This window comes from Schistocerca cancellata, chromosome 4 (genome assembly GCF_023864275.1).
Source record: "Schistocerca cancellata isolate TAMUIC-IGC-003103 chromosome 4, iqSchCanc2.1, whole genome shotgun sequence".
In the NCBI taxonomy this organism is placed as follows: Eukaryota; Metazoa; Arthropoda; class Insecta; order Orthoptera; family Acrididae; genus Schistocerca; species Schistocerca cancellata.
This window is the reverse complement of record NC_064629.1, coordinates 309,844,985-309,872,728: the sequence shown is the minus strand read 5'-3', so window position 1 is coordinate 309,872,728 and position 27,744 is coordinate 309,844,985. Positions and strand designations below refer to the sequence as shown.

Below are 27,744 nucleotides of genomic sequence, written 5' to 3'. Positions count from 1 at the left end.
CCATGCATTTCCATACCTAAGTTCATTAGATCTTATTTGTCCCATATCATCTCGTCTATCAGTTCCTCGAGTTTTTACACTGTGGAAAAAATCACCCTGTAGATATAAACAGTCTATATGAGGTGATTCCACTTCTACATATACATACATATTCCACTAGCCACTGTATGGTGCGTGGTAGGGGGTACCCTGTGCCACTATTGGTCATTTCGTTCCTGTTCCACTCGCAAGTATAGCGAGGGAAAAATGATTGTCTATATGCCTCTGTACAAACCCTAATTTCTTGTATGTTATCTTCAGGGTTCTTAGGTAAATGTATGTTGGTGGCAGTAGAATTGGTACACAATCAGCTTTAAATGCCAGTTTTCTAAATTTTCTAAATAGTGTTCCTCGGAAAGAATGTCACCTTCCCTCCAAGAATTCCCAGTTCAATTCCTGAAACATCTCCGTTATACTAGCATGTTGTTCGAACATGTTAGTAACAAGTCTACCAGCCTGCGTCTAAATTGCTTTGATGTCTTCCTTTCATCCTACTTGGTACGTATCCCAAACACTCCAATAGTACTCGAGAATAGGTCACACTGGTCTCCTGTATGTGGTCTCCGTTACAAATGAACCACACATTACCAGAATTTTCCCAATAAACTGATGTCGATGATTTGCCTCCCCTACCATAATCCTCACAGGATCCATCCTTTTCATATTGCTTTGCAGCATCAGACCCAATATTTAAATGACATCACTGTATCAAGCATGACACTACTAATGCTGCATCCGAACATTATGGCTTTGTTTTTTCCTACTTATCCTCATTAACTTTCATTTTTCTACATTTAGAGCTACCTGCCATTCATCGCCCCAATTAGAAATTTTGTCTAAGTCACCTTGTATTCTCCTACAGTCACTCAACTCCCACATTTTCCCGTACACCACAGTATCATCAGCAAACAGCTGCAGATTGCTGCCCACCGTGTCCACAAGATCATTTATGTATATAGAAAATAATAGTGGTTCTATCACATTTCTCTAAGGCACTGCTGATGATACCCATATCTCTAAAGAACACTCGGTGTCAAGAACAACACACTGGCTTCTGTTACTATATGCTCATACCTTTGGTAACAATTTTCGGTAGGGCACTGTGTTAAATGCTTTTCGGTAATGGAAATATATGGAATCTGCCTGTTGCCCTTCTTCCATAGTTTGCAGTATATCAAATGAGCAAAGGGCAAGCTGAGTTTCACAGGAGTGATGCTTTCGAAAACCATGCTGATTCATAGACATAAATTTATGATACTCAAACTTAGATTATCGAATTCTGCAGCAAACTGATGTTAAGGACGTAGGTCTGCAACTTTGCTGGTCCATTCTTTAACCCTTCATACATACAGTAATCACCTACGCTTTTTACCAGTTACTTGGAACTGTGCACTGGGTGAGAGATTCGCAATAAATGCAGGCTAATTGAGGGCCATTGCCGCAGAGTACTCCTTGTAAAACTGAATTTGGATTTCATCTGAACCTGATGACCTATTTGTTTTCAACTTTTTCCGTTGTTTCTGTATGCCAAGGATGCCTATTACCATGTCGTCTGTACAGGAGACTGTGTGACGGCCAATAATTGTAGGTTTGTATGATTCTTCTATCTGAATGATTTGTTAAATGAGAAGATTACAGCTTCGGCGTCCCATTTGCTATCTTTTACTGCCACAACAGACTGGTCAATGAGTGACTGGGTGGAAGTCTTAGACACACTCAGTGACTTTACGTAGGACCAGAGTTTTCTTGGGCTCTTGGCCAGATCTTTCACTAAGGTATGACGGTGATAGTTGTACACTTCACACACAAATCGTTTCACAGGCGCGCAAATCTCTGCTATCCTTTGCTCTCTTTGTTTTCGCATTCTCTTTTGAAGTGAGAGTACAACAGCCTTTGCTTCCTCAGCAATGTCTGAATTTCATGGTTAAACCCTGGAGGGTCTTCACTGCCTTTAATCCACTTACTAGACACATACAGTTACTTTTTCAAAGTATGATTTATGATCTTTTTAACATTGTCCATTACTCCTCTATGTCCATCATACTGGGACTAAATGATGTCTCTTCACTGTCTAAGTGATGCTAACAACTGCTTATCTGCTCTTTCCAGCAAAAATGCTCTCCTAGTTTTCTTGACTAATTCATTAACTTCAGAAAACATAGACACCATGATGACATCATGATCATAAATCTTCGTCTCTATAGTGTCTCCATCAGTAAGGTCCGACCTATTTGTAGCTACAGGGTCTAAGATATTTCCATTGTGTATAGGTTGCCAAACTACCTGCTCAAGACAGTTTTCAGAAAATTTGTTCAAAAGTACCTTGCAAGACTGTATGTCTATACCCCTTCCAATGAATCCATAGACATCCTTTTTTATACATGGTAATTTAAAGCAACCTCCAACTAGTGTTGTGTGTTGTGGGTATTTACGTGCCATTGACTGTACACTTTCTTTCAGTGACTCTATAACTGCCACAGCAAAATTAGGTGGCCAGTAAAAACATCCAACAATTAACTTGGTTTCACCTAGACTAGTTACACAGGACCAAATAACCTTGCTGTCACACTCAATTTTTATTTCAGTGCAGACAATATTTTTGTCAACTGCAATGAACACTCCCCCTCCTATGGCATCTAACCTGTCTTTCCAATATATGTTCCATGTCTAGCTAAATATTTCAGATCCTTCTACTTTGGGTTTCAGCCATCTGTCAGTACCAAGAATAATTTAAGCACGAGAACTTTAATAGAGGGCAATAAATTTGGGAACTTCCTTACAAATATTTGACAGTCTGCTGATAAAATTTTGACAGTCACAGTGTCTTTACTCTAAATGCAGTATGATTCCAGAAGTACTCTGCTACCCGAGTAGCTGCTTCCTTTGTGTAGTGCACCCATGACCTACTGGGTAGAGTCCTACAATTCTCCACCCGATAATGCAGGTCCAAAATTCTGCATCCAAGACCGTCACAGAGTCGACAGAGCCTTTGGTTGATAACCTCCACTCAGCTGCAAATCAAAAAACCCCAATCAACTTTGGGAACAAAGCTGCAAATTGTGAGCTCTGCATGTGCCCTGTGCAGGAGGCCAACAGCCATCCACCTGTATTGCTGAGAACAGCCTCAAAATGCACGCATCAGGCTTCATTGGTGCCGACGTGAACCACAACTTGCAGACAACTGTGCACTGCATGCTCGATAGCTGCAGGCAAGGTCCCATGGCAGACATAACGAGTGCACATTGCCTTTCTTTCCAGCCCTGAATGCAATCTTCCTTAGGGACTCCAAGCACTTCTACTGTTGGAGCTCCCAACAACTAGCAAACCACCGCCCACATGTGCCTTCTCGAACACTGCTGAAGGAATGGCCACCTGTTCACTCAGTAAGTAAATCAACAAGGCCAGATGGTCAGCCTCCACACTAGCCCTCTGCCTTGAGTGATGCAGACTCGTTACCACCAGCCTCCCACTCAGCTGTGGGGAGAGGGAGATCTACCACATCATGTGCACTAAAAGGTGATTCGGCAACAGAGCCTGTGGGCAAAAAAAAGTGAAATCTGAGGTGTCCCATGTGACACGACTGAAGGCGGCTGACGGTAGCCAAACAGGCATTCAGCTTTTCGCAAACTCCTGCGTCCATGCACATCATGCACACACCCTACCCTTCCTAGCAAGACTCTTCAAACTGTAATAGCAGACAGAAACGTAGATATGCAACTTGCTACCCTCCTGATGTGTCACCAATGGACGTTGAAGCCTTAATGAGCTGTGTAACTGGCTGCTCAGAAGGAATGAAAACTGCACTACGGACTGCCTGAATTTACCCTTACAATTAAAAACATGATATTAAACCTCATAAATAGGGAAACTGCACAAACTTTAAGAAATATACTACTAGCAAAACACAGGAAAAACTAAATATATAACTCACTGCCCTGTAGACGTGAAAAGGCAACAGCTGAGGGCCTGACTGACTGGTTTACTAAATGAACAGATGTTTCACTTCGAAACAAAATAAATGAACAACTACTGCACTACAGAGGGCCTGAATTTACACTTACAGTTACAAAATGCCAGATAAATCCTCTTAAATAGAAAAACATGCATGAAATTTGAAAAATCTACTGTTAGGAAAAACAGAGAAAGCTAAATACATAAATTTCCATGCTGGAGATGTGAATAGGCGGCAGCTGAGGACCTGAAGCCCGACATATTATGAATGCAAAAGTTTGTGTGTGTGTGTGTGTGTGTGTGTGTGTGTGTGTGTGTGTTGTGTGTGTGTGTGTGTGAGAGAGAGAGAGAGAGAGAGAGAGAGAGAGAGAGAGAGAGAGAGAGATGGCTTTGGACGAAATTTGAAATGTAGATATCTTGTACTCTGAGTTAACACATAGGCTACCTTATACAGGGTGTGGCAGCATTCATAGTAGGATATTAAAACCACACCATCAGGCAGTAACTGTAATTTATTTATTACCTCTTGTGTCAATTAATAGTTAAAGGTATGCCAATTACTAATGTGTAAGTCATTGTCCATTGTGTGGATTGCTTTTTGAATATAACTCCTGTCAAATGATGCCCCCTCTCCACAACACATTCATCTAGGCAGCCTTGGAAGTTTCCCATAATTCGACGTAACGTATTCCCTGTATTCCCTGGGACATTGCCGACGGCAGTTCTGATGTGATCCTTCAAGTCAGGAATGGTGGCACAACGTGTTCAGAACACTTCTTGCGTCAGGTAGCCCTAAAGGAAAAAGTCTGCACTTGAAAGGTCAGGTGAGCAAGAAGGCCAGGAAATGTCACCAAAATGGGAAATTACTCTACTGGGAAATGTGTCGCAATAAATCCATGCAAATTCTGACCGTATGTGAGGTCACTCCATCTTGTTGAAAACATAGTTGTTCCACATCCACATCGACCATACCTAATTGGAGAAGAGCGAAGTCTTGCAGCATCCTTAGGTGGCATTCACTGGTGACAGTTACAACCCCACCGCTATCATCCTCAAAGAAGTAAGGGCCAATAACCCCAAAGGAAGCAACTCCACATCACACTGTGACATGAGAACTGTGCAAGGGTTGGATGTGCAGTTCATGCGTGTTTACATCACTCCAGTAACCCACATTCCGTTTATTCATTGAACCACATAACTCGAAATGAGCTTCATCTGACATCAGGACAGTGTGCAACATTTGTGGATTTTGGCGAAGAAGATCACACACGGTTAAGCAGAATGTTTCGTGTGCAACCCAATTGTGAGTCCTAATTTCCTGAATAGTCTGCAGCTTATATGGGTGAAAATGGAGATCTTCGTGCAATATAGTCCTGAATGGGCGATCGGACATATGCACAGTTTGCGCATGACGATGAGCAGATCTTTTTGGGCTACACAGTAGTGCAGCATGAACATTTTCCACGGCTTCTGGTGCCCACACAGTTCTTTCACTTCTTCCCAGTTTGCCATTGCGAACAAAACCTGTTGTTCGAAATGCACGTTCCCACCTCACAGTGGTCCGTCCATCTGGAATTTTCCCATGCCATCCCAATTTGAAATGTTGCTGAAATAGACGCTGGATAGCAATAACAGAGTTGTTATTCTTGCAATAACTTGCAATAGCAAAGGCACGATGCTGTGCACTCCACCGCTCCATATCACTGTCACATTCGAAATGGCAGCTCATTAGTACACGAATGCAGCACGAGCTGGCATGCATTCCTGCAGTACGTCATTGTACTACACAAGTCAAATTATGCTATGAACGCTGCCGCACCCTGTATATACCTACATGTCAAAGGGGTAGGGGTTGGGCAAAAAAGAAGTGTAGCCCATGATATACTTTTTTCATCCAGTGTTTGAGAATGAGAGCCTTTAGTGACTTGCAACATACTTTACATATAATATCAAACCTTTACAAAACTTTTTTCTCTTTGCAGATAATATTCACATATACAACTGACTGTACCAGTGAAATTATATCATTTTACAATACATCATTCAGGACATGTGATGTCAAATACTGAGATTCATGAAAAATTGTTGCATCATGCATGGAGTTTTAATTTATTACTTCTTTACTACTAACTCTATTTGTAACACATTTTGCAGACAGTATCCACATCCACATGTTCAATTCCACTAAACATACATACAAAAATATATTATTTTACAACACATAGTTTGGGAGCTACGATGTCAAACACTGAGATACGCGAAAAGCTGCCATATCATGCATGACCTTTTGATTTATTCCGGATGGTATTTTCATTCTGTCTTTGCAACTACAAGAATATATTTTTCCACCAGACACATTTCACTTTATTGAGGTAAAGCATTATTAGTGGTCTGTAATTAAACATATTTACAGTTTAATTTGTTTTTAAGATTGGAAAACAGTTCATTAACAATATGTTAACATATTGTTTGTATCTTTAATTACAAACTACTGATGATGCTTTACCTCAATAAAGCAAATTGTCTCTGGTGAAAAAAACACTTTTCTTGTAGTTGCAATGTCAGAACAAAAATAACCTCAGGAATTGTAAAGCAACTATGGACAGTATGGCCACACAAATGAAGAATTTTCATGTATTACTTCTTTACTAATGCTATTTGCAATACATTTTGCAGACAGTGTCCACATATGCCGCTGAACATACATGTAAAAATATATCATTGTTTGTCACATAGTTCAGCTGACATGATGTTATAAACATTGAGCTCCATAAAAGTGAAACTGCCAGATGAAATTCACTAGATATACATGTGAAATATATTAAATACATGTGAAATATATTTAACGTGTGTACATGGGCAAAGGTGTGATTAAAAAGCTCATCCTAAACTCCTGGAATAATTTCAACCAAATTTGGTACTAATATTAGTTACAATCTGGAAAGAAATACTGTGGGGGTAAGAACCACCAGAGCCTCCTACAGAGACAGAGGTGATAACGAGGAGAGAGAAGGGGAGGAAGAGATGGACAGAGAGGGGGAGGAGGAAATGGACAAAGAAAGGTGGGAGGAGGAGATCGACGGAGAGTAAGAGAGAGGTGGAGATGGACCAGGTGGGGTATGGACAGAGAGAGAGCAAAGGAGGAGATGGACTATTAAAAGATTGGAATAAATACATAGCCAGGCATATGTTTATAAATAACTCTTTAACGCGGGTAACAGTGCACAGCTAGTAATGATATAAATGTCTTTTTACGGCATCCTGTTGGAATGTGTCCATTTTGGATATCAATCTGTCATAACTTCTTTGTTGTCTGGTGTTTCTCAGTTTCCTTTCTTTCCTGTTTTCCAATCCTCAGCACCATAATTCTATGAAAGTTTAGTGCGGCAACTGTCCACCACTCTTGAAACATCTAAAATCGTAGCCACATAATTGCAGTAGAGTTCAATGTGCTTGCCAACAGGCTCACACATTCACGGCCTTGTTTGTGGGTTACAGATCCTCTCTCAACCTTTGATACCTTCAAATGCCGCAAACATGTTCACTGATTACCTCCTTTCTGACAAACATCAGCTAAAACATGTCACATTGTTCCTAGAACAACACCAGTACAAAAACACTAGTTCACAATCAGAGTTGATACATGCAAAACACTCCATTGTTCGAAAACACGAAACTTCACGACAAGAACTGGGGGACATGGAAAGATTTGGTGCTTAACATCACATACTACTCTTTTCTAATGGTGGAGCTGCATGGTACACCATACCTGCTGACCTCTCTATGGTGCAGAAGAGAAACAGGCTCGTCATTGCTTTTACCTAGGCAGTGGCACGATGTCCCCTCTATCAAGCTGAACTTTCAAGTCTCAGTTTACTGTGATTGCACTGTAGCACTTCAGAGCTGTATATTCTTGTACTACTGTGGAGCAACAATTCATCATCTTGAACCAGCTCGAGTATTGCAGGAGTGGTCAATAACATGTAACATGCTCCAATTACATGAGTTCGGTTAGGTATCTGCATTCATAATCTGCTGCAAATCCAGACTTTGGCTTGGTAGATTGTTTTTTTATGTATTTGATCCATTGTTTTTTTATGTGTTTGATCCATCTCTTCGTTTTACACCCTCTTGGCTTCATGCCTTAGAATTCTTTATCAAACCACACTCTAGCTGTTATTGAAGGGTACATTCTTTTGAGATGACCAAACCATTACAGCAGAACTGGACTGTATGCTTAAATTGAGCAGTGAAAATGTAAGCTGATGTGATGTGCATCTAGATGCAAAAGCTTTATAAAAGGGATTAAAAAAGAATGGGTTGCTGGTGTTCAATGGGGATGCAAAGAAATGGATCCACATTCATATTTTTGTGTAATTCAGTGATAACACTTGTGTAATTGCAGTGCCAAATAATTAGTTTTCAGATAGGTTTTTACACTGAGTACTAAGGCTTGACACACTGTAGATCATATTTTTACAAGCAATTCAGCAGAAGAAAGGTCTTTTGGTTACCAGCCCACACAAATGAGGAACTTCACAGTTTATATTGACAGAAACAGAGAGATACCGTGCTCGTGTGTGAAGCACACAATTGAAATGAGATTTTTCACTCTACTTTGGAATCTGTACAGTTTAGTTATTTGCATGTTTCATGGATCACAATTTTGACATCATACTGTGAATTGGAACGGCTGTACGCAATGGCTGCGCGGTTTGAGGCGCCATCTCACGGATTGCACAGTCCCTCCCACCGAAGGTTCGAATCCTCCCTCGGGCACGGTTGTGTGTGTTGTTCTTAGCAAAAGTTAGTTTAAGTAGTGTGTAAGTCTAGAGACCGATGACCTCAGCAGTGTGGTCCCTTAGGAATTCACACACATTTGAACATTTGAAGTGGAACAAGTCAACTTTACAATTATGATACACTTCTCAAAGAAAAAATGACAACACGCTGACCATTTCCTTGATTGTGATTATTAAATTTTTTACATCACTTGGTAAGTGTCCAGAGGTTTTTGTGGATTAATACTTCAATCATTTCTGTGCCACACTGAGACTGATTGATATGCAATGGTTGGACAAAAATAAATATGGAAACACCAAACACACAACACATTGCCATGCATAATACAGCAAAGGAAAACGGTTGGCATTCAAAACATCTTCCAGTCATCTCAGAAGGATAAATACAGGTCCTGTATGGTTTTCAGGGGAATCTTATACCATTCTCCCTACAAAACAGTGGCACGTTCAGGTAAATATGATGGAGATGAGTAGCAACCACACACCCTTCTCTCCAAGGTAAACCAGAAAGTTTCAATAATATTAAGATCTGCTGCCTGTGGTGGCCAAGAGAGATTCAACAGTTCATCCTCATGTTCACAGAACCAGTCCTGGATAATGCAGGCTGTGTGAATAGGGGCCCTGTCATCTTTTAACCCAGAATCACCATAGTAGAACAAACATTTTACCATGGGGTAGACCTAATTAGCCCAAATGATCACCTTGGCAGTAGTGCAATGTTACAGAGTAACAGTGGGGCCCAAGAAATAGCACAATATGGCTGCTCAAATCATGGCCAAAGCCCCGCCATGTGTCACTCGTGTAACATAAACTTAGCCAAAAGTTAGAAACAGTGTGCAAGAAGATGCATCAGATCAAATCACTTTCTTCCATTGCCCTATAGTCCAGGTTTCATACCTTCAGGACCACATTTTCCTGTTAGTCGCATTTGCATCATTGATGAGTGATTTTGGAATTCCAGCTCACCCTGCTGTTCCATGCTTATGGGACTCCTTTCATGTTGTTCGAGTGCTAACGAGTGTGACATTTTGTTTCACAGTGTCTTTTGGAACTGTCATCCTCGTATTTTCTGTCACAATCCTCTTCAGTGATTGTCACAATTACACTGTCACTTTTGTCCGCATTGTGACTTAGCAGATAATCTTTTTCCTCTTTCCATGTATGCAGTGTAAATCTTTGATATGGTGCCTATTGAAATACCAAACACTTTGGCTATCTTGGTTACAGAAGCACCCGGCATGTTAGCATCAACAATTTGCCAGCATTTGAATGCACAAAACTCCGACATAACTGTTCTGACCACAGCTGGAACTTGAAATATATTGAAGAGATTGCACAGGTGCCATTTGTGCTCAAATACAATCAACTGTATGTCTTATTCTGATATGATGGTTATGAAAGTTATTGTTGTTTTCAAATTGTAATGATTTTTGACATCAAGCTTCATATGGGAATAAATATACTGTTCGGCTGTTGTCAGTATGCCCATCTGTTTAAGGAGCTTTCTGCAAGAGGTTCTAGAGTAACAACCATGCATTTTCTTTATTACATGCTTCTGTGTAACACTCTATTCCTTGATGATAAGGAACCCTGGAATGTAAAGCTTCATGACTGTTATTTATTACACTACTGGCCATTAAAATTGCTACACTATGAAGATGATGTTCTACAGATGTGAAATTTAACCACAGGAAGAAGATGCTGTGATATGCAAATGATTAGCTTTTCAGAGCATTCACACAAGGTAGGTGCCGGTGGTGATGCCTACAACATGCTGACATGAGGAAAGTTTCCAACCGATTTCTCATACACAAACAGCAGTTGACTGGCATTGCCTGGTGAAACGTTGTTGTGATGCCTCGCGTAAGGAGGAGAAATGCGTACGTGTCTGACTTTGATAAAGGTCGGATTGTAGCCTATCACGATTGTGGTTTATCATATCGCGACATTGCTGCTTGCGTCGGTCGAGATCTAATGACTGTTAGCAGAATATGGAATTGGTGGGTTCAGGAGGGTAATACGGAACACCGTACTGGATCCCAATGGCCTCGTATCGCTAGCAGTTGAGATGACAGGCGTCTTATCCGCATGGCTGTAACGGATGGTGCAGCCACGTCTCGATCCCTGAGTCAACAGATGGGGACGTTTGCAAGACAACAACTATCAGCTCGGAGACCATGGCTGCGGTTACCCTTGACGCTGCATCACAGACAGGAGTGCTTGCGATGGTGTACTCAACGACGAACCTGGGTGCACGAATGGCAAAACGTCATTTTTTCGGATGAATCCAGGTTCTGTTTACAGCATCATGATGGTCGCATCCGTGTTTGGCGACATTGCGGTGAACGCACATTGGAAACTAGTATTCGTCATCGCCAAACTGGCGTATCACCTGGCGTGATGGTATGGGGTGCCATTGGTTACACCTCTCGGTCACCTCTTGTTCGCATTGACAGCTTTTTGAACAGTGGGCGTTACATTTCAGATGTGTTACGACCCGTGGCTCTACCCTTCATTCGATCCCTGCGAAACCCTACATTTCAGCAGGATAATGCACGATCGCATGTTGCAGGTCCTGTACAGGCCTTTCTGGATACAGAAAATGTTCGACTGCTGCCCTGGCTAGCACATTCTCCAGATCTCTCACCAATTGAAAACGTCTGGTCAATGGTCACCGAGGAACTGGCTCTTCACAATACGCCAGTCACTACTCTTGATGAACTGTGGTATCGTGTTAAAGCTGCATGGGCAGCTGTACCTGTATATGCCATCCAAGCTCTGTTTGACTCAATGTCCAGGCGTATTAAGGCCGTTATTACGGCCAGAGGTGGTTGTTCTGGGTACTGATTTCTCAGGCTCTATACACCCAAATTGCATGAAAATGTAATCACATGTCAGTTCTAGTATAATATATTTGTCCAATTAATACCCATTTATCATCTGCATTTCTTCTTGGTGTAGCAATTTTAATGGAATGGCCAGTAGTGTAAAAGTGTTGCCACTGTCAGACATATCTTGTGGTTTCCCACATTTGAAACCTGTACTAGATTACTGCACAATCCAAGCTAAGTGATCTGTATAGAACCAACCTCAAGAATTTGAGTTTCGGAATTCACTTTTTATCCTCCTCCATTGATCCAGTCATGGCTGTGTTCGTCTAGTGGGTAGAACACTTGACTCCAGCCCTGGATGGCTCAGGTTCAATCCTGGACAGGAGCAGGATTTTTCCTGATTCCAATTCCTCCAGGACGGCCCCAGGCACACTCGGCCTGTTATAAAATGAGTCCCAGGTATCTTCCTTCGTTTGAAAGGTGGCCTGGGTGGTGGAGCCTGCCACCTCCCTCTCCTTGTGCCATGGTGAAGAAAGGCTTCACTGTACCTACAGGCAGGCCAGTAGCCTGGTTATAGGCTTATGCCACAGATTTTACTTTTATTGATCAGTTCATTTATATTGTGCTGCAGATTGCCAGGTTTCATGTGGTTTGTGAGCATGGTCGCAACCCAATGGCCAAGTGTAAATTAGACCACTTAGTGGCAAAGCATGCATCCTGTCACAACATGGTCAACTTCAGTGACAATGCAAATCCTATGCCATATGGATCCCATCCCTACACCACCTTCTCTGGAATGCATGTAGAATGCATGTAAGGGATCTATCACTCCAGCCCATCCTTCAGTCGTATGACTATCCAGGCCTCGATCTCAGCTGCCTATAGTTAGATCCATAAATCAATTCTATAAATGATCATCGACACACCCAGAGCGATGTGGCACAGTGTTGAGACAGTGTACTTGTATTTGGAACGGCAGTGGATTAAATCCATGTCTGGCCATCCAAATGCAGGTTTTCTATGATTTCTCTGAAGTGCTTAAAGTAAATACTGGGAAGTTTCATTTGTTAGGGCACAGCTGATTTTCTTCTCCAGTCTGTCTGTAATGAATTTGTTGTCAATCAAATGCTAGATCCTAAGCTTACTTCCTTCATCCACACTGTTTTTCCCTCTCCCCCTCTTTTGTAATTTTTATTTATTTATCTATTCTTTTAATATATAACAGTAAGTACGGCATTCAGTACTAAGCTTGTGGTGCATTTGAAAAGGAAAGTGAATAATCTGTGTGTGTTCCAAGTTTTGAGTTGCAGCAGTGAATTCAAAACTGCTATAAAACCTATTTTGTTTCAGTGAGAAATAGAAAGGTGTGTGATAGGAATTACTGCTAGGAGAGAGAACAAAAAAATGGATGGAGAAGAAAAGAAACTGAATCAGGCGATGTATGTACAAGTGTGATGACAATGAAATGGAAGTGGTCATATAAACTATTGAATGGATGCTAGATGGACCAAGGCAGCTATTTGCTAGAATCAAAGAGATAAAAAAGGACCAGTATGATACATTATAATGGAGAGTAACAGATGAAAGCAGCTATTTGCTAGAATCAAAGAGATAAAAAAGGACCAGTATGATACATTATAATGGAGAGTAACAGATGAAAGTACAAAACATTCAGGATGAACATTCTTATGCATGGAAAAGTCTAGTTGTAGAATATATACACCTGTGGATGTCAGTTGGTTTGTATGTGTGTGTGTGTGTGTGTAAGGGGGGGGGGGGGGTTGTCATGCATGTGCACACATGTTCACTCTCTGAAGAACAACACAAATTTGAGTGTTTAGTTAAAATGTTCAGATTTTGATTTCGATACCTGTCCACTGCTCAATACATCCACTTTATAGTTAATGTTTATCTTTACACAATGTGTTGTATGAGTTAATTGTAATTATTTTCATTGGTTCTAGTGTGTTAAAGTTTCCAGTTTAAAATAGTTTTTGCAGGCGTGGTGATAAACACATTTTGTATGCTGCTGTCATCAAATATCATAATAACGATTCTTTAAAACGTCTTTGTTAGTATTTTTCTTTTCATGTTTGTGTTGACAGTGCCAGTATTTCTAATAAATTCTTTTTTCATGTCGACTGCTAGTATAAATTGTCAAACTGCTTGTATTCTTATAATTGGTCATTTTGTTGATCAAATGCTAAGAAAATTTACAAACTAAAAACACTGTTAGCTCCTCCTGTGTTGTTATCTGCTCATCATCAGACAATGTGTATTTTGTAAAAAATTATATGTTTTCAGTGCAGTGCTTCCTCCTGTTTTTCCTTTTGACTGTTGTTGTTTCTTTATATATGTACATATCTTTCACATTCAACAAGTTTTCATCATAATAGTTGTTGTTGATGATGATTTTGTTTTTCTTAAAGAGCCACTGTAATGTTTGAGGACAAGTCATTCAATTTTATCTTAAAAAGATTTTTATATTGTTTTTAGTAATGCACGTAACCAATGTAACCTGTTCCCCACCAAACATTTTGTTTCAGCATTTGCATTTATCTGCCAGACAGAACTGAAGCAGAGTTCAGTTCAGTTATGGGCCATTACCCAGTTGAATTTAGATGATTGCCAGAAAGCCGCAGTTCACATCCTGCATGGCTACTACTTACAGAACAGTGGATTTTACTCATCTGCCCATAAGCAATATGTCAAATCAGTAGAAAGTGCCTGGATGATGATAGCTCTTCAACTTCTCTGTTCTAATTACAGTTTTCTCATAACAGAAATTAAAGACAGGATTGGAAGCAGCCCCTCAGGATTCTTAGATTGTTACATTCAACTGTTAAAAACATCAAAAAGTGTGAGTCATTAAATTGGTTACGCTATTGTAATCACAAAGAAAATTACAGATATGCTTGTAGATAGTAAATATGTTGTTAATGAAGTGACAAATAGCATTAATCTTGAAATAGATATATGTTTCTCCCTCAATTTAATGTTTTTGTCATTCAGGCTTTGCGTGGAAGTTGGATAAGTTCAGCAAAACATAATGTGAACTTTGAATTCACAGTTATCAGTTATTTGTATGCAGATCCAAAGTTTTCAGTGTATTCCCTACAGTATGATTTGGCCAGGGCCTACACAAAGTGTCAGGTAAGTTTTTCACTTTGACAAATATCATAAAGTATATAAATCCAGTTTTAACAAGGGGCGGTCACAACTTTGGATCATGTATTTTCTTTGAACTTTGTGAACTTTTAGTAGTCCATTAGGATGATGTGATGTGCAAATAGTAAGGTGTACTACTTTGACTATTTTGAGAAAATTGCTAGAGAAGTTTTATGGCTCAATGATGTGCTGGTGTATTGGCTTGCTGAGCATGAGATGATGGCAGTCATATGGTTAATGTCCAAGCTCCATAATTGGTGGGTCGCAAGATTGTGTGCCACACATTACTTTTGTTTTTGTTGTGTTTTTTAAATTTATATTTTTCCAACATTGGTCATATTATTTCATGTGTATTACATTTGAAAGATAATGTATTGAAAAAACATGTTTTGGCATGAACGTTTATTGAATTTCCAATGTTATTTGGCAGTTTAATAATTTTTATTATTGCAACAAATATTATATTTATTATAATTGGCAAGTAAATGACCAAACACACAATTTTTTTGTGATAATGTATGTTTGTTATGATTTGCAAAACCTCTTAGACCTGCAGTCAGGTAAGGTACCCAGAACTGCTTGGCACCTCGTTGCTTTGACCCACAGACACAGGTTAATGGTTTTATGTTTTTACCAGCCGCCTGATTCCTGATAGTTCTAAAGTCATTAAAAGAAAGGCTGCAGTCAATAGCCTGTAAATAGTCAGATCACACAATTCCAGTTGGAGGTGACTTTAAGCTATTGAGCATAGGCTGGGATGTCCATGGAATCATTGCTGGTAAGGACAGACAGTCGTGTGAAGTATGTTTGAACACGTTTTCTGAAAACTGTGTGAGCAGCTAGTTTGGCAGCCTACATGCAGTGGAAATATCTTAGACCTTGTATGTACAGATAGGCTGAACCTTATCGACAATGTCAGTATAGAGACAGGTTTAGTAATCATGGTGTCATTATAGCAACTGTGCCTATAAAACTTAATAAATCAGTCAAGAAGACTGTCTGCTTGGAAAAGCAGGTAAGGAGTTGTTAGCGCCTCATTGGACAATGAATCAACATCATTTAGTTCCAGTATAAAGAACATAGAAAAATTATGAGGAAAGTTTAAGCAAATTGTAAATCAAGGTGGGAAAAACTGCGTGCCCAGTAACCAGATTAATGACATAAAAGAGCCACCAAGTTTTAACAAAGAAATTCAGAAAATGTTGAGGAAGCAGTGGCTGTTGTACTTGTGGTTCAAAATCAAATGTACAAATGACGACTAGCAAAGGTTAGTAGAGATTCATGTGTCTGTGAAAAGATCTGTGTGTGAAGTATTCAACAACTACCACAGTCACCCCTTTGCAAAAGATCTGGCAGAGAACCCAAGAAAATTCTGGTTTTATGTGAAGTCGCTAAATGAAAGCTGAAGTTTTAAATTTCACATTTAAGAACTCATTCACACTGGAGGACCATACAAACATACCATCACGTAACCATTGAACAGACTCCCACATGGACAACACAGTATTAAGTATCCCTGGTTAGATAAACAACTGAAGGGTTGAAAACAAATAAGTTGCCAGGTCCGGATCGAATCCGGATTTAATTTTACAAAGAGTACTCTACGGCATTGGCCCCTTGCAGGCCTGCATTTTTGTGACTTGTCCAGTGCAAAGGCTCAAGCAACTTTAAAGAAAGTCCAGGTGACTCATCTCTATAAGAAGGGTAAAAGAAAGGACCCACAAAATTACAGACCAATATCACTAACATTGGTTTGCTGCAGAATCCTCGAACATATTCTTGGTTCAAATATAAGAAATTTTGTTGGGACCAGGAAGCTTATGTCCCCGAATCAGCATAGTTTTAGAAAGCATTGTTCGTACAAAACTCACATGATTTACAATGAACTATGGATGAAGGTCACCAGGCACGTTCCTTATATCTAGATTTTCAGAAAGAATTTGTGGACTGTTAAGAAAGGTACGAGCGTAAGGTATACATTCCCAGATATGTGAGTGGCATGAAGACTTCTTAAGTAATAGAAGCCAGTATGTTGTCCTCAATGGTAAGTGTTGATCACAGACAAGGGTGTCAGTAGGAGTGGCCCAGCGAAGTGTCATAAGACTGCTTTTATTTTCTACATATCTAAATGATTTGTGGACAGGGAGGACAGTAATCTGCAGTTATTTGCTGAATGCGGAAAAATGTAAGTTTATTTTCTACATATGTAAATGATTTGTGGACAGGGAGGGCAGCAATCTGCAGTTATTTGCTGATGATGCTGTGGAAGGTGCTGTAGGAGGATACAAGATGACTTAGGCATGATTTCAAGTTGGTGCAATGAATGGCAGCTAGCTCTGAATGCGGGAAAATGTAAGGTAATGCAGATGAGTAGGAGAAATGAACCTGTAATGTTCAGACACAGCATTTGTAGATTCCTGCTTGACATAGTGATGTTGTTTAACTATCAGAGTGTAACGCTGCAAAGTGATATGAAATTGAACTGGCATGTGAGTGTAATGGTAGGGAAGGTGATTGTTGACTTCTATTTATTGGGATAATTTTGGGAAAGTACGGTTCATCTGTAAAGAAGACCTCATATAGGACCATAGTGGGTCCTATTCTTGTGTACTGTTCAAGTGTTTAGAATTAAAGAAAGACAGCAAACAAATTCAGAGGCAAGCTGCTAGCTTTGTTTTTGCGAAATCACCTAAGTAGTATACTTAACTAACTGCATTGCAGCAGTGGTTCTGTGCACTTAATGTAGTTACATCATTTTATCTTTTCAGTGTTTTCTGCTTGCTTAAGTTGGTATTATGACAGTAAGTATCATTTTCTTGCATTTTCAAATCAGCAGTGCCATATACTTTTCTGAGTAAATGGCATGTATGACATGTGAAGTTGACACAAACATGATCCGTGATCAAAACCAGTCTTGCCTGACCACGCCCACCCTTAGCCTTGATGACAGCTTCCACTCTCACAGGCATACGTTCCATCAGGTGCTGGAAGGTTTCTTGGGGAATGGCAGGCAGGACCATCTTCAACTGTTGGTGGTCTCTGTCAGTCAACAGATGAGGTCGGCCTGTACGCTTTTGTGCTGTACATGTCCCATCACATTTCCACTTCACCATCACATTGGGAACGGTGGACCTAGGGATGTTTAGGAGTGTGGAAATCTCACGTACAGACTTATGGCACAAGTGACACCCAATCACCTGACCATGTTTGAAGTCCGTGACTTCCACGGAGTGGCCCATTCTGTTCTGTCATGATGTATAATGACTACTGAGATTGCTGATATGGAGTACCTGGCACCAGGTGGCAGCACAATACACGTAATATGAAAAACATTTGTTTTTGGGGGTGTCCCGATACTTTTGATCCCATAGTGTATATCAACGCTGTTGACAGTTGCCTGAAAATTTTTTTTGGTATAGTAAGCCACAATCTATTTTTTTTTCCTTTTCCACTATTGTATTGTATGATCATAACATCAATTAAATTCAAACATTTTAGCTAATTCTTTTTTGTGATGTTTTGATATCAAATGAAACAAGTTCACTGTTATCAGTTAAAAAGACACACAGTGGCTGGTAACAGTAAACTTTTTGTTTGATTCCATAATATCCATATTTTTTCCATGCACCATAATTTTATTGTGTACAGCTGAGATCCACTTACAGAAGTATAATCCTACATTGAATTTTATTAGCCACTGTGCTATAACACAGTGACTAATAAACTTAATGACTTTTGATTTGTCCTGATGCTTTTCAGTTGACAGCAATAAGTTTCTTTTTCTTTTTTTTTTTCAGAATTATCTGTCTGCATCAGAAGAGTACATGTCATTGCTTGGAAGTATCTTGACAAAGGATTATAATGCCAGTGGACTCTCACAAAAGCAAGATATTTTTACAAATATTCGTTTGATCATCCATGATGCAATATTAGTGCATATGAAGAGTTCACAGTTGGAGACTGCCCTCTTATTATGCAGGCTGTGCACAGATCAGAAATCGGTTCCTGCCACAAGAGTAGAATCTGCAGAAGCTTTTATACTGGGTATGAAAGATGATGTCATTGCAATGATGCTGACAGCAGAAGTCTACATGGGTATGGGGAAAATTAATGAAGCAAAGGACATCTTGATGAGGTACAAAGACTCTAGTTCTGATTCTGAAAAGCTCAGTGTCAGATTTATTTCTATTTCACGTCATTATTACATTGCTTTATGTGACTGTGTTGGCATATTCTAGTTGTTACTTCATGTTGTTGTTGTGGTCTTCAGTCCTGAGACTGGTTTGATGCAGCTCTCCATGCTACTCTATCCTGTACAAGCCTCTTCATCTCCCAGTACCTACCACAACCTACATCCTTCTGAATCTGCTTAGTGTATTCATCTCTTGGTCTCCCTCTACGATTTTTACCCTCCATGCTGCCCTCCAATACTAAACTGGTGATCCCTTGATGCCTCAGAACATGTCATACCAACCGATCCCTTCTTCTAGTCAAGTTGTGCCACAAACTTCTCTTCTCCCCAATCCTATTCAATACTTCCTCATTAGTTATGTGATCTACCCATCTAATCTTCAGAATTCTTCTGTAGCACCACACTTCAAAAGCTTCTATTCTCTTCTTGTCCAAACTATTTATTGTCCATGTTTCACTTCCATACATGGCTACACTCCCTACAAATACTTTCAGAAATATCTTCCTGACACTTAAATCTATACTCGATGTTAACAAATTTCTCTTCTTCAGAAACACTTTCCTTGCCATTGCCAGTCTACATTTTATATCCTCTCTACTTCGACCACCATCAGTTATTTTGCTCCCCAAATAGCAAAACTCCTTTACTACTTTAAGTGTCTCATTTCCTAATCTAATTCCCTCAGCATCACCCGACTTAATTCGACTACATTCCATTATCCTCGTTTTGATTTTGTTGATGTTCATCTTATATCCTCCTTTCAAGACACTATCCATTCCGTTTAACTGCTCTTCCAAGTCCTTTGCTGTCTCTGACAGAATTACAATGTCATTGGCGAACCTCAAAGTTTTTATTTCTGCTCCATGGATTTTAATACCTACTCCGAATTTTTCTTTAGTTTCCTTCACAGCTTGCTCAATATACAGATTGAATAACATCAGGGATAGGCTACAGCCCTGTCTCACGCCCTTCCCAACCACTGCTTCCCTTTCATGCCCCTCGATTCTTGTAACTGCCATCTGGTTTCTGTACAAATTGTAAATAGCCTTTAGCTCCCTGTATTTTACCCCTGCCACCTTCAGAATTTGAAAGAGAGTATTCCAGTCAACATTGTCAAAAGACTTCTCTAAGTCTACAATGCTAGAAACGTAGGTTTGCCCTTCCTTAATCTAGCTTCTAAGATGAGTCGTAGAGTCAGTATTGCCTCACGTGTTCCTACATTTCAATGGAATCCAAACTGATCTTCCCCGAGGTCGGCTTCTACTAGTTTTTCCATTCTTCTGTAAAAAATTCATGTTAGTATTTTGCAGCTGTGACTTATTAAACTAATAGTTCGGTAATTTTCGCATCTGTCAACACCTTCTTTCTTTGGGATTGGAATTATATTCTTCTTGAAGTCTGAGGATATTTTGCCTGTTTCATACATCTTGCTCACCAGATGGTAGAGTTCTGTCAAACTCTTCACGCAGTATCGTATCTCCCATTTCATCTTCATCTACATCCTCTTCCATTTCCATAATATTGTCCTCAAGTACATCGCCCTTGTATAGACCTTCTATATACTCCTTCCACCTTTCTGCCTTTTCTTCTTTGCTTAGGACTGGGTTTCCATCTGAGCTCTTTATGATCATGCAAGTGGTTCTCTTATCTCCAAAGGTCTCTTTAATTTTCCTATAGGCAGTATCTATCTTACCCCTAGTGAGATAAGTCTCTACATCCTTACATTTGTCCTCTAGCCATGCCTGCTTAGCCATTTTGCACTTCCTGTCGATCTCATTTTTGAGACGTTTGTATTCCTTTTTGCCTCCTTCATTTACTGCATTTTTATATTTTCTCCTTTCAGCAATTAAATTAAATATATCTTCTGTTACCCAAGGATTTCTACTAGCCCTCGTCTTTTTACATACTTGATCCTCTGCTGCCTTCACTACCTCATCCCTCAAAGCTACCCATTCTTCTTCTACTGTATTTCTTTCCCCCTTTCCTGTCAATTGTTCCCTTATGCTCTCCCTGAAACTCTGAACAATCTCTGGTTCTTTCAGTTTATCCAGGTCCCTACTCTTTAAATTCCCACCTTTTTGCAGTTTCTTCAGTTTTAATCTACAGGTCATAACCAATAGATTGTGGTCAGAGTCCACATCTGCCCCTGGAAATGTCTTACAATTTAAAACCTGGTTCCTAAATCTCTGTCTTACCATTAGATAATCTATCTGAAACCTGTCAGTATCTCCAGGCTTCTTCCATCTACACAGCCTTCTTCATGTCATTGTATCTTTACATTCTACTAAAATGGAGCATGACAGTTAAAATAAATTATTAAATACAATGTCGTACAGCTCCACTGAAAGTGTACATCGTGTGTTGCTGTTATGAATACTTACAAAGGCTTTTTCTGTTGGACATATTGATAATCAATGACACTAAATGTTAATTATGATGAGTTCCTTCTTTCTGTGCCTCAGGTAACATTAGACATCTTTTCATCCTACCACCATTATACTCTGTAGTTTATATTAACGTCTTTATATTCTGTAACTGTCAATATATAACCTGCAGGTGAACTGTGTCCTTAAATGTACTATTTTTGGAACTCCAAGAGAGTGAAAGTGAACATAGATGTCTGCCTATTACACGTCATGACAGTCTTCAACTGTCGGCGATCTCTGTCAGTCAGTAGACAAGGTCGGCCTGTACGCTTTTGTGCTGTATGCGTCCCTTCACATTTCCACTTCACTATCACATCAGGAACAGTGGACCTAGGGATGTTTAGGAGTGTGGAAACCTTGCGTACAGATGTATGACACAAGTGACACCCAATCACCTGACCACTTTCGAAGTTCATGAGTTCCGCAGGGCGGCCCATTCTGCTCTCTCATGATGTACGAGGGCTATCCACAAAGTACATTACATTTTGCAATTAAAAATAAATAAAGTATTAGAATTTTTTGTATTATATACAGATGAAAGCCACACTTAAATACTACTTTTCTACATAGTTGCCCTTTAAATTAAGGCACTTATCGTAGCGATGGACGAGCTTGGAAATTCCTTCGTCGTAAAATTCAGCCGCCTGCGCCTTCAACCACGTGGTTACCTCTTCTTGAAGCTGTGCGTCATCATCAAAACGCTGCATAGCCAACCACGTCTTCATTGCTGGGAATAAGTGGAAGTCGCTCGGTGCCAGGTCGGGACTGTACGGCGGATGAGAAAACAACTCCCACTTAAAAGATTCGAGAACTTCACGAGTGGCATTTGCCGTGTGGGCCCAGGCGTTGTCGTGAATCAGCAAGATCTTTGAGCCCAACTTTCCCCTGCGCTTGTTTTGTATTGCTCTTCCGATGTTGTGCAGAGTTTGGCAATACCTTTGAGAGTTTTTTTGTAGTGACTATTTCCAGGAAATCCACAAAAATCACACCTTTTCTTTCCCAAAAGACAGTCGCCACGTGGTTTAAGGCGCAGGCGGCCGAATTTTACGACGAAGGAATTTCCAAGCTCGTCCATCGCTACGATAAGTGCCTTAATTTAAATGGCAACTATGTAGAAAAGTAGTATTTAAGTGTGGCTTTCATCTGTTTATAATAAAAAAAAATTCCAATACTTTATTTATTTTTAATTCCAAAACGTAATGTAGTTTGTGGATAGCCCTCGTATAATGACTACTGAGGTCGCTGATATGGAGTACCTGGCAGTAGGTGGCAGCACAATGTACCTAATATGAAAAACTTATGTTTTTGGGGGTGTCCAGATACTTTTGATCACAGAGTGTACATGGAAATTCCGTATTATCTCCAACTTATTGAGTACCTCTCAAGTAACTCAACACCTAGCATGCACCCAACAGAGAAACAGGTAAATTAAAATGTGAGGTAATGTCAGGTTTTCATGAAGATAGTGGATGTGTGATTTCTAGACATTTTAACCATGTGCATCCTGAAATATTTTAGTAAAGGCACTGCTAACATTGCTATTGAGTGCCCTAATTACTCTATCATCATCATAGTCATCATGTATTTCTTCTGCAAATGACACTTCTTCCTACTTCTCCTCTGCCAGTATTCCTCGTTCCTCCATTTCGTGGTGCAGTTGAACAGTAACTCAGTCTTCGTACATTGCCAGTTTAAATAAGCACATATTATGAATAAATACTAGTGGTTATCGGAATAATGAGAAAATCTAGATTTTGAAAAATGACAGCTGTCTGAGATGGTTACATTAATTCAGGCATTATGGCTATCATTTGTAGCTGCAGTGTATGATATATTAATCCATAAAGTTGTCCTGACTTGAAGTAAAACAGAAAATGTTTTTATCAAAAATGGCAGAGTTTTGAAGTGCCATCAGTGAGTATAAATGTATTGTATACTACCAACATGAGAGCAACAGTTAAAAAAATTTACTACAACACAATTTATGCTACATATTGAAGGAAAGAAATCTCTCACCTATAGCTGACCAGTGTGACTGTAGCACAGAAACCAGCGAAAGGGAAACAGCATCCACAGCTTTTGAGCTCTTTCTCTTTTTTAGAAAGAGTACACACATTCACAGACACCCAGATGATCACTCCCATGGTTATGGGCTATGGTTGGGTACATGTGTGGTTGCATGTGTGAATGTGTATACTTTTGCTAAAAAAAGTCAAGAGCTCAAAAGGTAATGTGAATTGTGTTTCCCGTTACATGTTTCTATGCTTCACACACTGGTCCACTGTAGGGAAGTGGTTGTCTTTCCATATTATGTATTGCTCCATCCAAGACTTTCCATTATTGTTATGCTATATATTGTAGCCCTAGAGTAAGGCTAAGTGCAAATTGAGGCATGTATAGCACATGTGACGTGACGTGACACTGCAGCGCGATGCACACGTTCTACACATCGCGGTAGCCCTGCGCATATTGCGACACATACACATACCTCACACACGCCGGATGGCGATGCTCTGCGCTCACAGAATCGAAGTGTGCGCACTCTGAAATCTTTCTCAAACGATTTTACGGAAACTATTCAGTGGAAATAATTGATTTGTGCCTTACTGGTGGCATTATATGTCAGCTTCGTGGCAAAGTGCCCATAATGTCGCTAATGGTGACACTTATTGTAATATACACATTTTACTAAGACGCTACACAAAATTCGAAAAGTTTGCAATGAAATTTTGCGTTTGGTGCGTATTACACCATATGTTGCTGCTTATGAAATTTTTATTGTAATATACACATTTTACTAAGACACTACACAAAATTCGAAAAGTTTGCAATGAAATTTTGCGTTTGGTGCGTATTACACCATATGTTGCTGCTTATGAAATTTAGCTGACATGTTGAATTTTTGTGTAGACTTGGGAGGAGGTATCTATCTGTCTCCGATCTCGAGAAAATTCATGTTTAGTTTCTCTAGTATTCACTTAAATGTGGGATCAACGGTTGTGTGCCTTATGGACCTCAGCACCTCATTTGTATTCTACTCAGGTGAGCATGTTAGTAGACATCACTGCTTGAGTTTAACCATTTCCACAAACGGCAGTTTGCGTTTGGAGTTGATCGTTTGCTGTGCGGTAATCGGCTTTTGTGTGCAGTGTAAACATGAGCTGTGTTAAATCTATTTTAAATGCTAACAGAAATGTAAAGCTGTGAGAATGGGTCATGAGTTGTGCTTGGGTAGCTCAGTCGGTAGAGCACTTGCCCACGAAAGGCAAAGGTCCCGAGTTCGAGTCTCGGTGCGGCACACAGCTTTAATCTCACAGGAAGTCCACTGCAAAGTGAAAATCTCATTCTGGGAACAGAAAAGTAAATTACCAGGAAAAGTTTGCCGCAAAGGAACCAGGGCCTCCGAGAACAGACTGAGATAGTGACAAAATCAAATAAGCGTGACTACAAGCCATCATTTAACAAAGGAGTGTACCATTAGCACAAGTTGTTGTTTGGGTGTAGCGTAAGAATATTTGATTTTCAGCCCGGAAGTAAATTCGTGAATTAATACACATGTTAGGGATCTTGTACATTTGCCCACTTAAACAAAAAAACTAGCCAGAGAGTTGTGAAAGCTTACACATTATTTCGTTATTGCCTTAAACTGTACTTAATTATGTACAAAACAATAAAATTCTTTCTTATGTCAGATAAGTTATTATTATTATTATTATTACAGCTGTTATTATTGGCAGTGGCTGTAGTTGTATAAACTTATTGATAAGCATAACTACAATACAGCAGATGCTCTTAATTTCAAACTCTCAGATTTATCTGAATCTAAACATTTGTGAACACCCAGAATGTATACTCACGAGCGGGCACTGGTTATGAGTTAAAACCTCCAATTGTTTCAGAAGGTTCATGTTTTATTCCCTTGCCTACAATGTGTAGAATATGGATATTGGGTTTTATGTTTTATTTATTTATTTACACATCAAGTTCCATAGGACCAAATTGAGGAGCAAATCTCCAAGGTCATGGAATGTGTCAGTACATGAAATTACAACATAAAAGTAATAACAGATAAAAATAAATGTTTATGAAACCCAAAAAGTCAGTCTATAAGTTTAAGTAAACGCAGTCAACAACACAACAAGTATCAGCTTAATTTTTCAAGGAACTTCTCGACAGAATAGAAGGAGTGACCCATGAGGAAACTCTTCAGTTTCGATTTGAAAGCGTGTGGATTACTGCCAAGATTTTTGAATTCGAGTAGTAGCTATTGAAAATGGATGCAGCAGTATACTGCACACCTTTCTGCACAAGAGTTTAGCCCGATCCAAATGCCCATTTGATTTCTGCCGAATATTAACTGAGTGAAAGCTGCTTATTCTTGGGAATAAGCTGATATTGTTAACAAGAAATGACAGTAAAGAGTACATATATTGAGAGGCCAATGTCAAAATACCCAGACTAGTGAACAGGGGTTGACAAGAGGTTCGCGAACTTACACCACTTATTGCCTGAACCACCCGTTTCTGAGCCAAAAATATCCTTTTAGAATGGGAAGAGTTACCCCAAAATATAATACCATATGACATAAGTGAATGGAAATAAGCAAAGTAGACTAATTTTCCTGTCGAACGATCACTCACTTCAGATACCGTTCGAATAATAAAAATAGCAACATTAAGTCTTTTAACAAGATCCTGAATGTGGGCTTTCCACAACTGTTTACTATCTATCTGAACACCTAGAAATTTTAACTGTTCAGTTTCATTAATCATATGCCCATTCTGTGAAATTAAAATGTCAGGTTTTGTTGAATTGTGTGTTAGAAACTGTAAAAACAGCGTCTTACTGTGATTTAGTGTTATTTTATTTTCTACAAGCCATGAACTTAGGTCATGAACTGCACTATTTGAAACTGATACAGTGTTGCACACAACATCCTTTACTACCAAGCTAGTGTCATCAGCAAACAGAAATATTTTAGAGTTACCTGTAATACTAGACGGCATATCATTTAGACAAATAAGGAACAGGAGTGGCCCCAACACTGATCCTTGGGGCACCCCCCACTTGACCATACCCCACTCAGACACCACATCACAGCCATTCTCAACATTGTGAATAATGACCTTTTACTGTCTGTTGCTAAAGTAAGAAGTGAACCAATTGTGAACTGCTCCCCGTATTCTGTAATGGTCCAACTTCTGGAGCAATATTTTGTGATCAACACAATCAAATGCCTTAATTAAATCAAAAAATATGCCTAGCATTCGAAACCTTTTGTTTAACCCATCCAGTACCTCACAGAGAAAAGAGAATATAGCATTTTCCGTTGATAAATGACTTGTAAAGCCGAACTGTACAATTTATAGCAAGTCATGTGATTTAAAATGATCAATTATCGTTACATACACAGCCTTTTCAATAACTTTTGCAAGCACTGATGCCATAGAAATAGGTCTAAAATTATCTACATTATGCCTTTCTCCTTTACTACTGAGTACTGTAATCGTTCAGGAAACTGACCATTCCTAAAGGGAAAATTACAAATATGGCTAAATACAGGGCTAACATATCCAGCACAGTACTTTAATATTTTGCTAGACACTCCATCATAATCATGAGAGTCATTAGTCTTCAGTCATTTAATTATTGACTCAATCTCCCTCTTGTCTGTATCACAGAGGAGTATTTCAGACATCAGTCTCGGAAAGGCATTTGCCAAGAAAGTTATATGATTCTCTGTAGAAACTAAATTTTTATTTAATTCACCAGCAATGCTCAGGAAATGATTGTTAAATACTGTACATATATCTGATTTATCAGTAACAGAAATATTTTTACTGCGAACTGTCTTTATATTGTCGACCTTGTGCTGCTGACCAGACACTTCCTTCACAACTGACCATATGGTTTTAATTTTTTTCTGTGAATCAGCTATTCTATTTGCATACCACATACTCTTTGCCTTCCTAATAACATTTTAAGCACCTTACAATACTGTTTGTAATGGGCTACTGTAGCTTGATTGTGACTACTTCTAACATTTTTATATAATTCCCACCTTGTTCTACAAGATGTCATTATCCCACTAGTCAGCCACCTGGGCTGCCTAATACTGCTAGTACCCCTTTTAGAACGTTCTAATGGAAAGCAACTCTCAAAGAGCATGATAAATGTGTTAAGGAAAGCATTATATTGATCATCTATGTTATCGGCACTATAAACATCCTGCCACTCTTGTTCCTTTACAAGGTTTAAAAATCTCTCTATTGCTCTGGATTAACTTTCCTACAAAGTTTGTAATTAAATGTGACATTTGTTTGAGTACTAATGCC

The 27,744-nt window shown here is 39.4% G+C and overlaps 1 protein-coding gene across 6 annotated transcripts in view; it reads left to right on the top strand.

The window, feature by feature from the left end:
* LOC126185083 (uncharacterized) overlaps window positions 1-27,744 on the top strand; it is a 152,487-nt gene that overhangs the window by 88,568 nt on the left and 36,175 nt on the right. For all 6 annotated transcript variants that reach the window (XM_049927869.1, XM_049927870.1, XM_049927866.1 and 3 more), the window contains 3 exons: window positions 14,170-14,483; window positions 14,636-14,776; window positions 18,589-18,926. In XM_049927869.1, coding sequence (XP_049783826.1) covers window positions 14,170-14,483; window positions 14,636-14,776; window positions 18,589-18,926 — 793 coding nt within the window. The remainder of the gene's footprint in view (window positions 1-14,169; window positions 14,484-14,635; window positions 14,777-18,588; window positions 18,927-27,744) is intronic.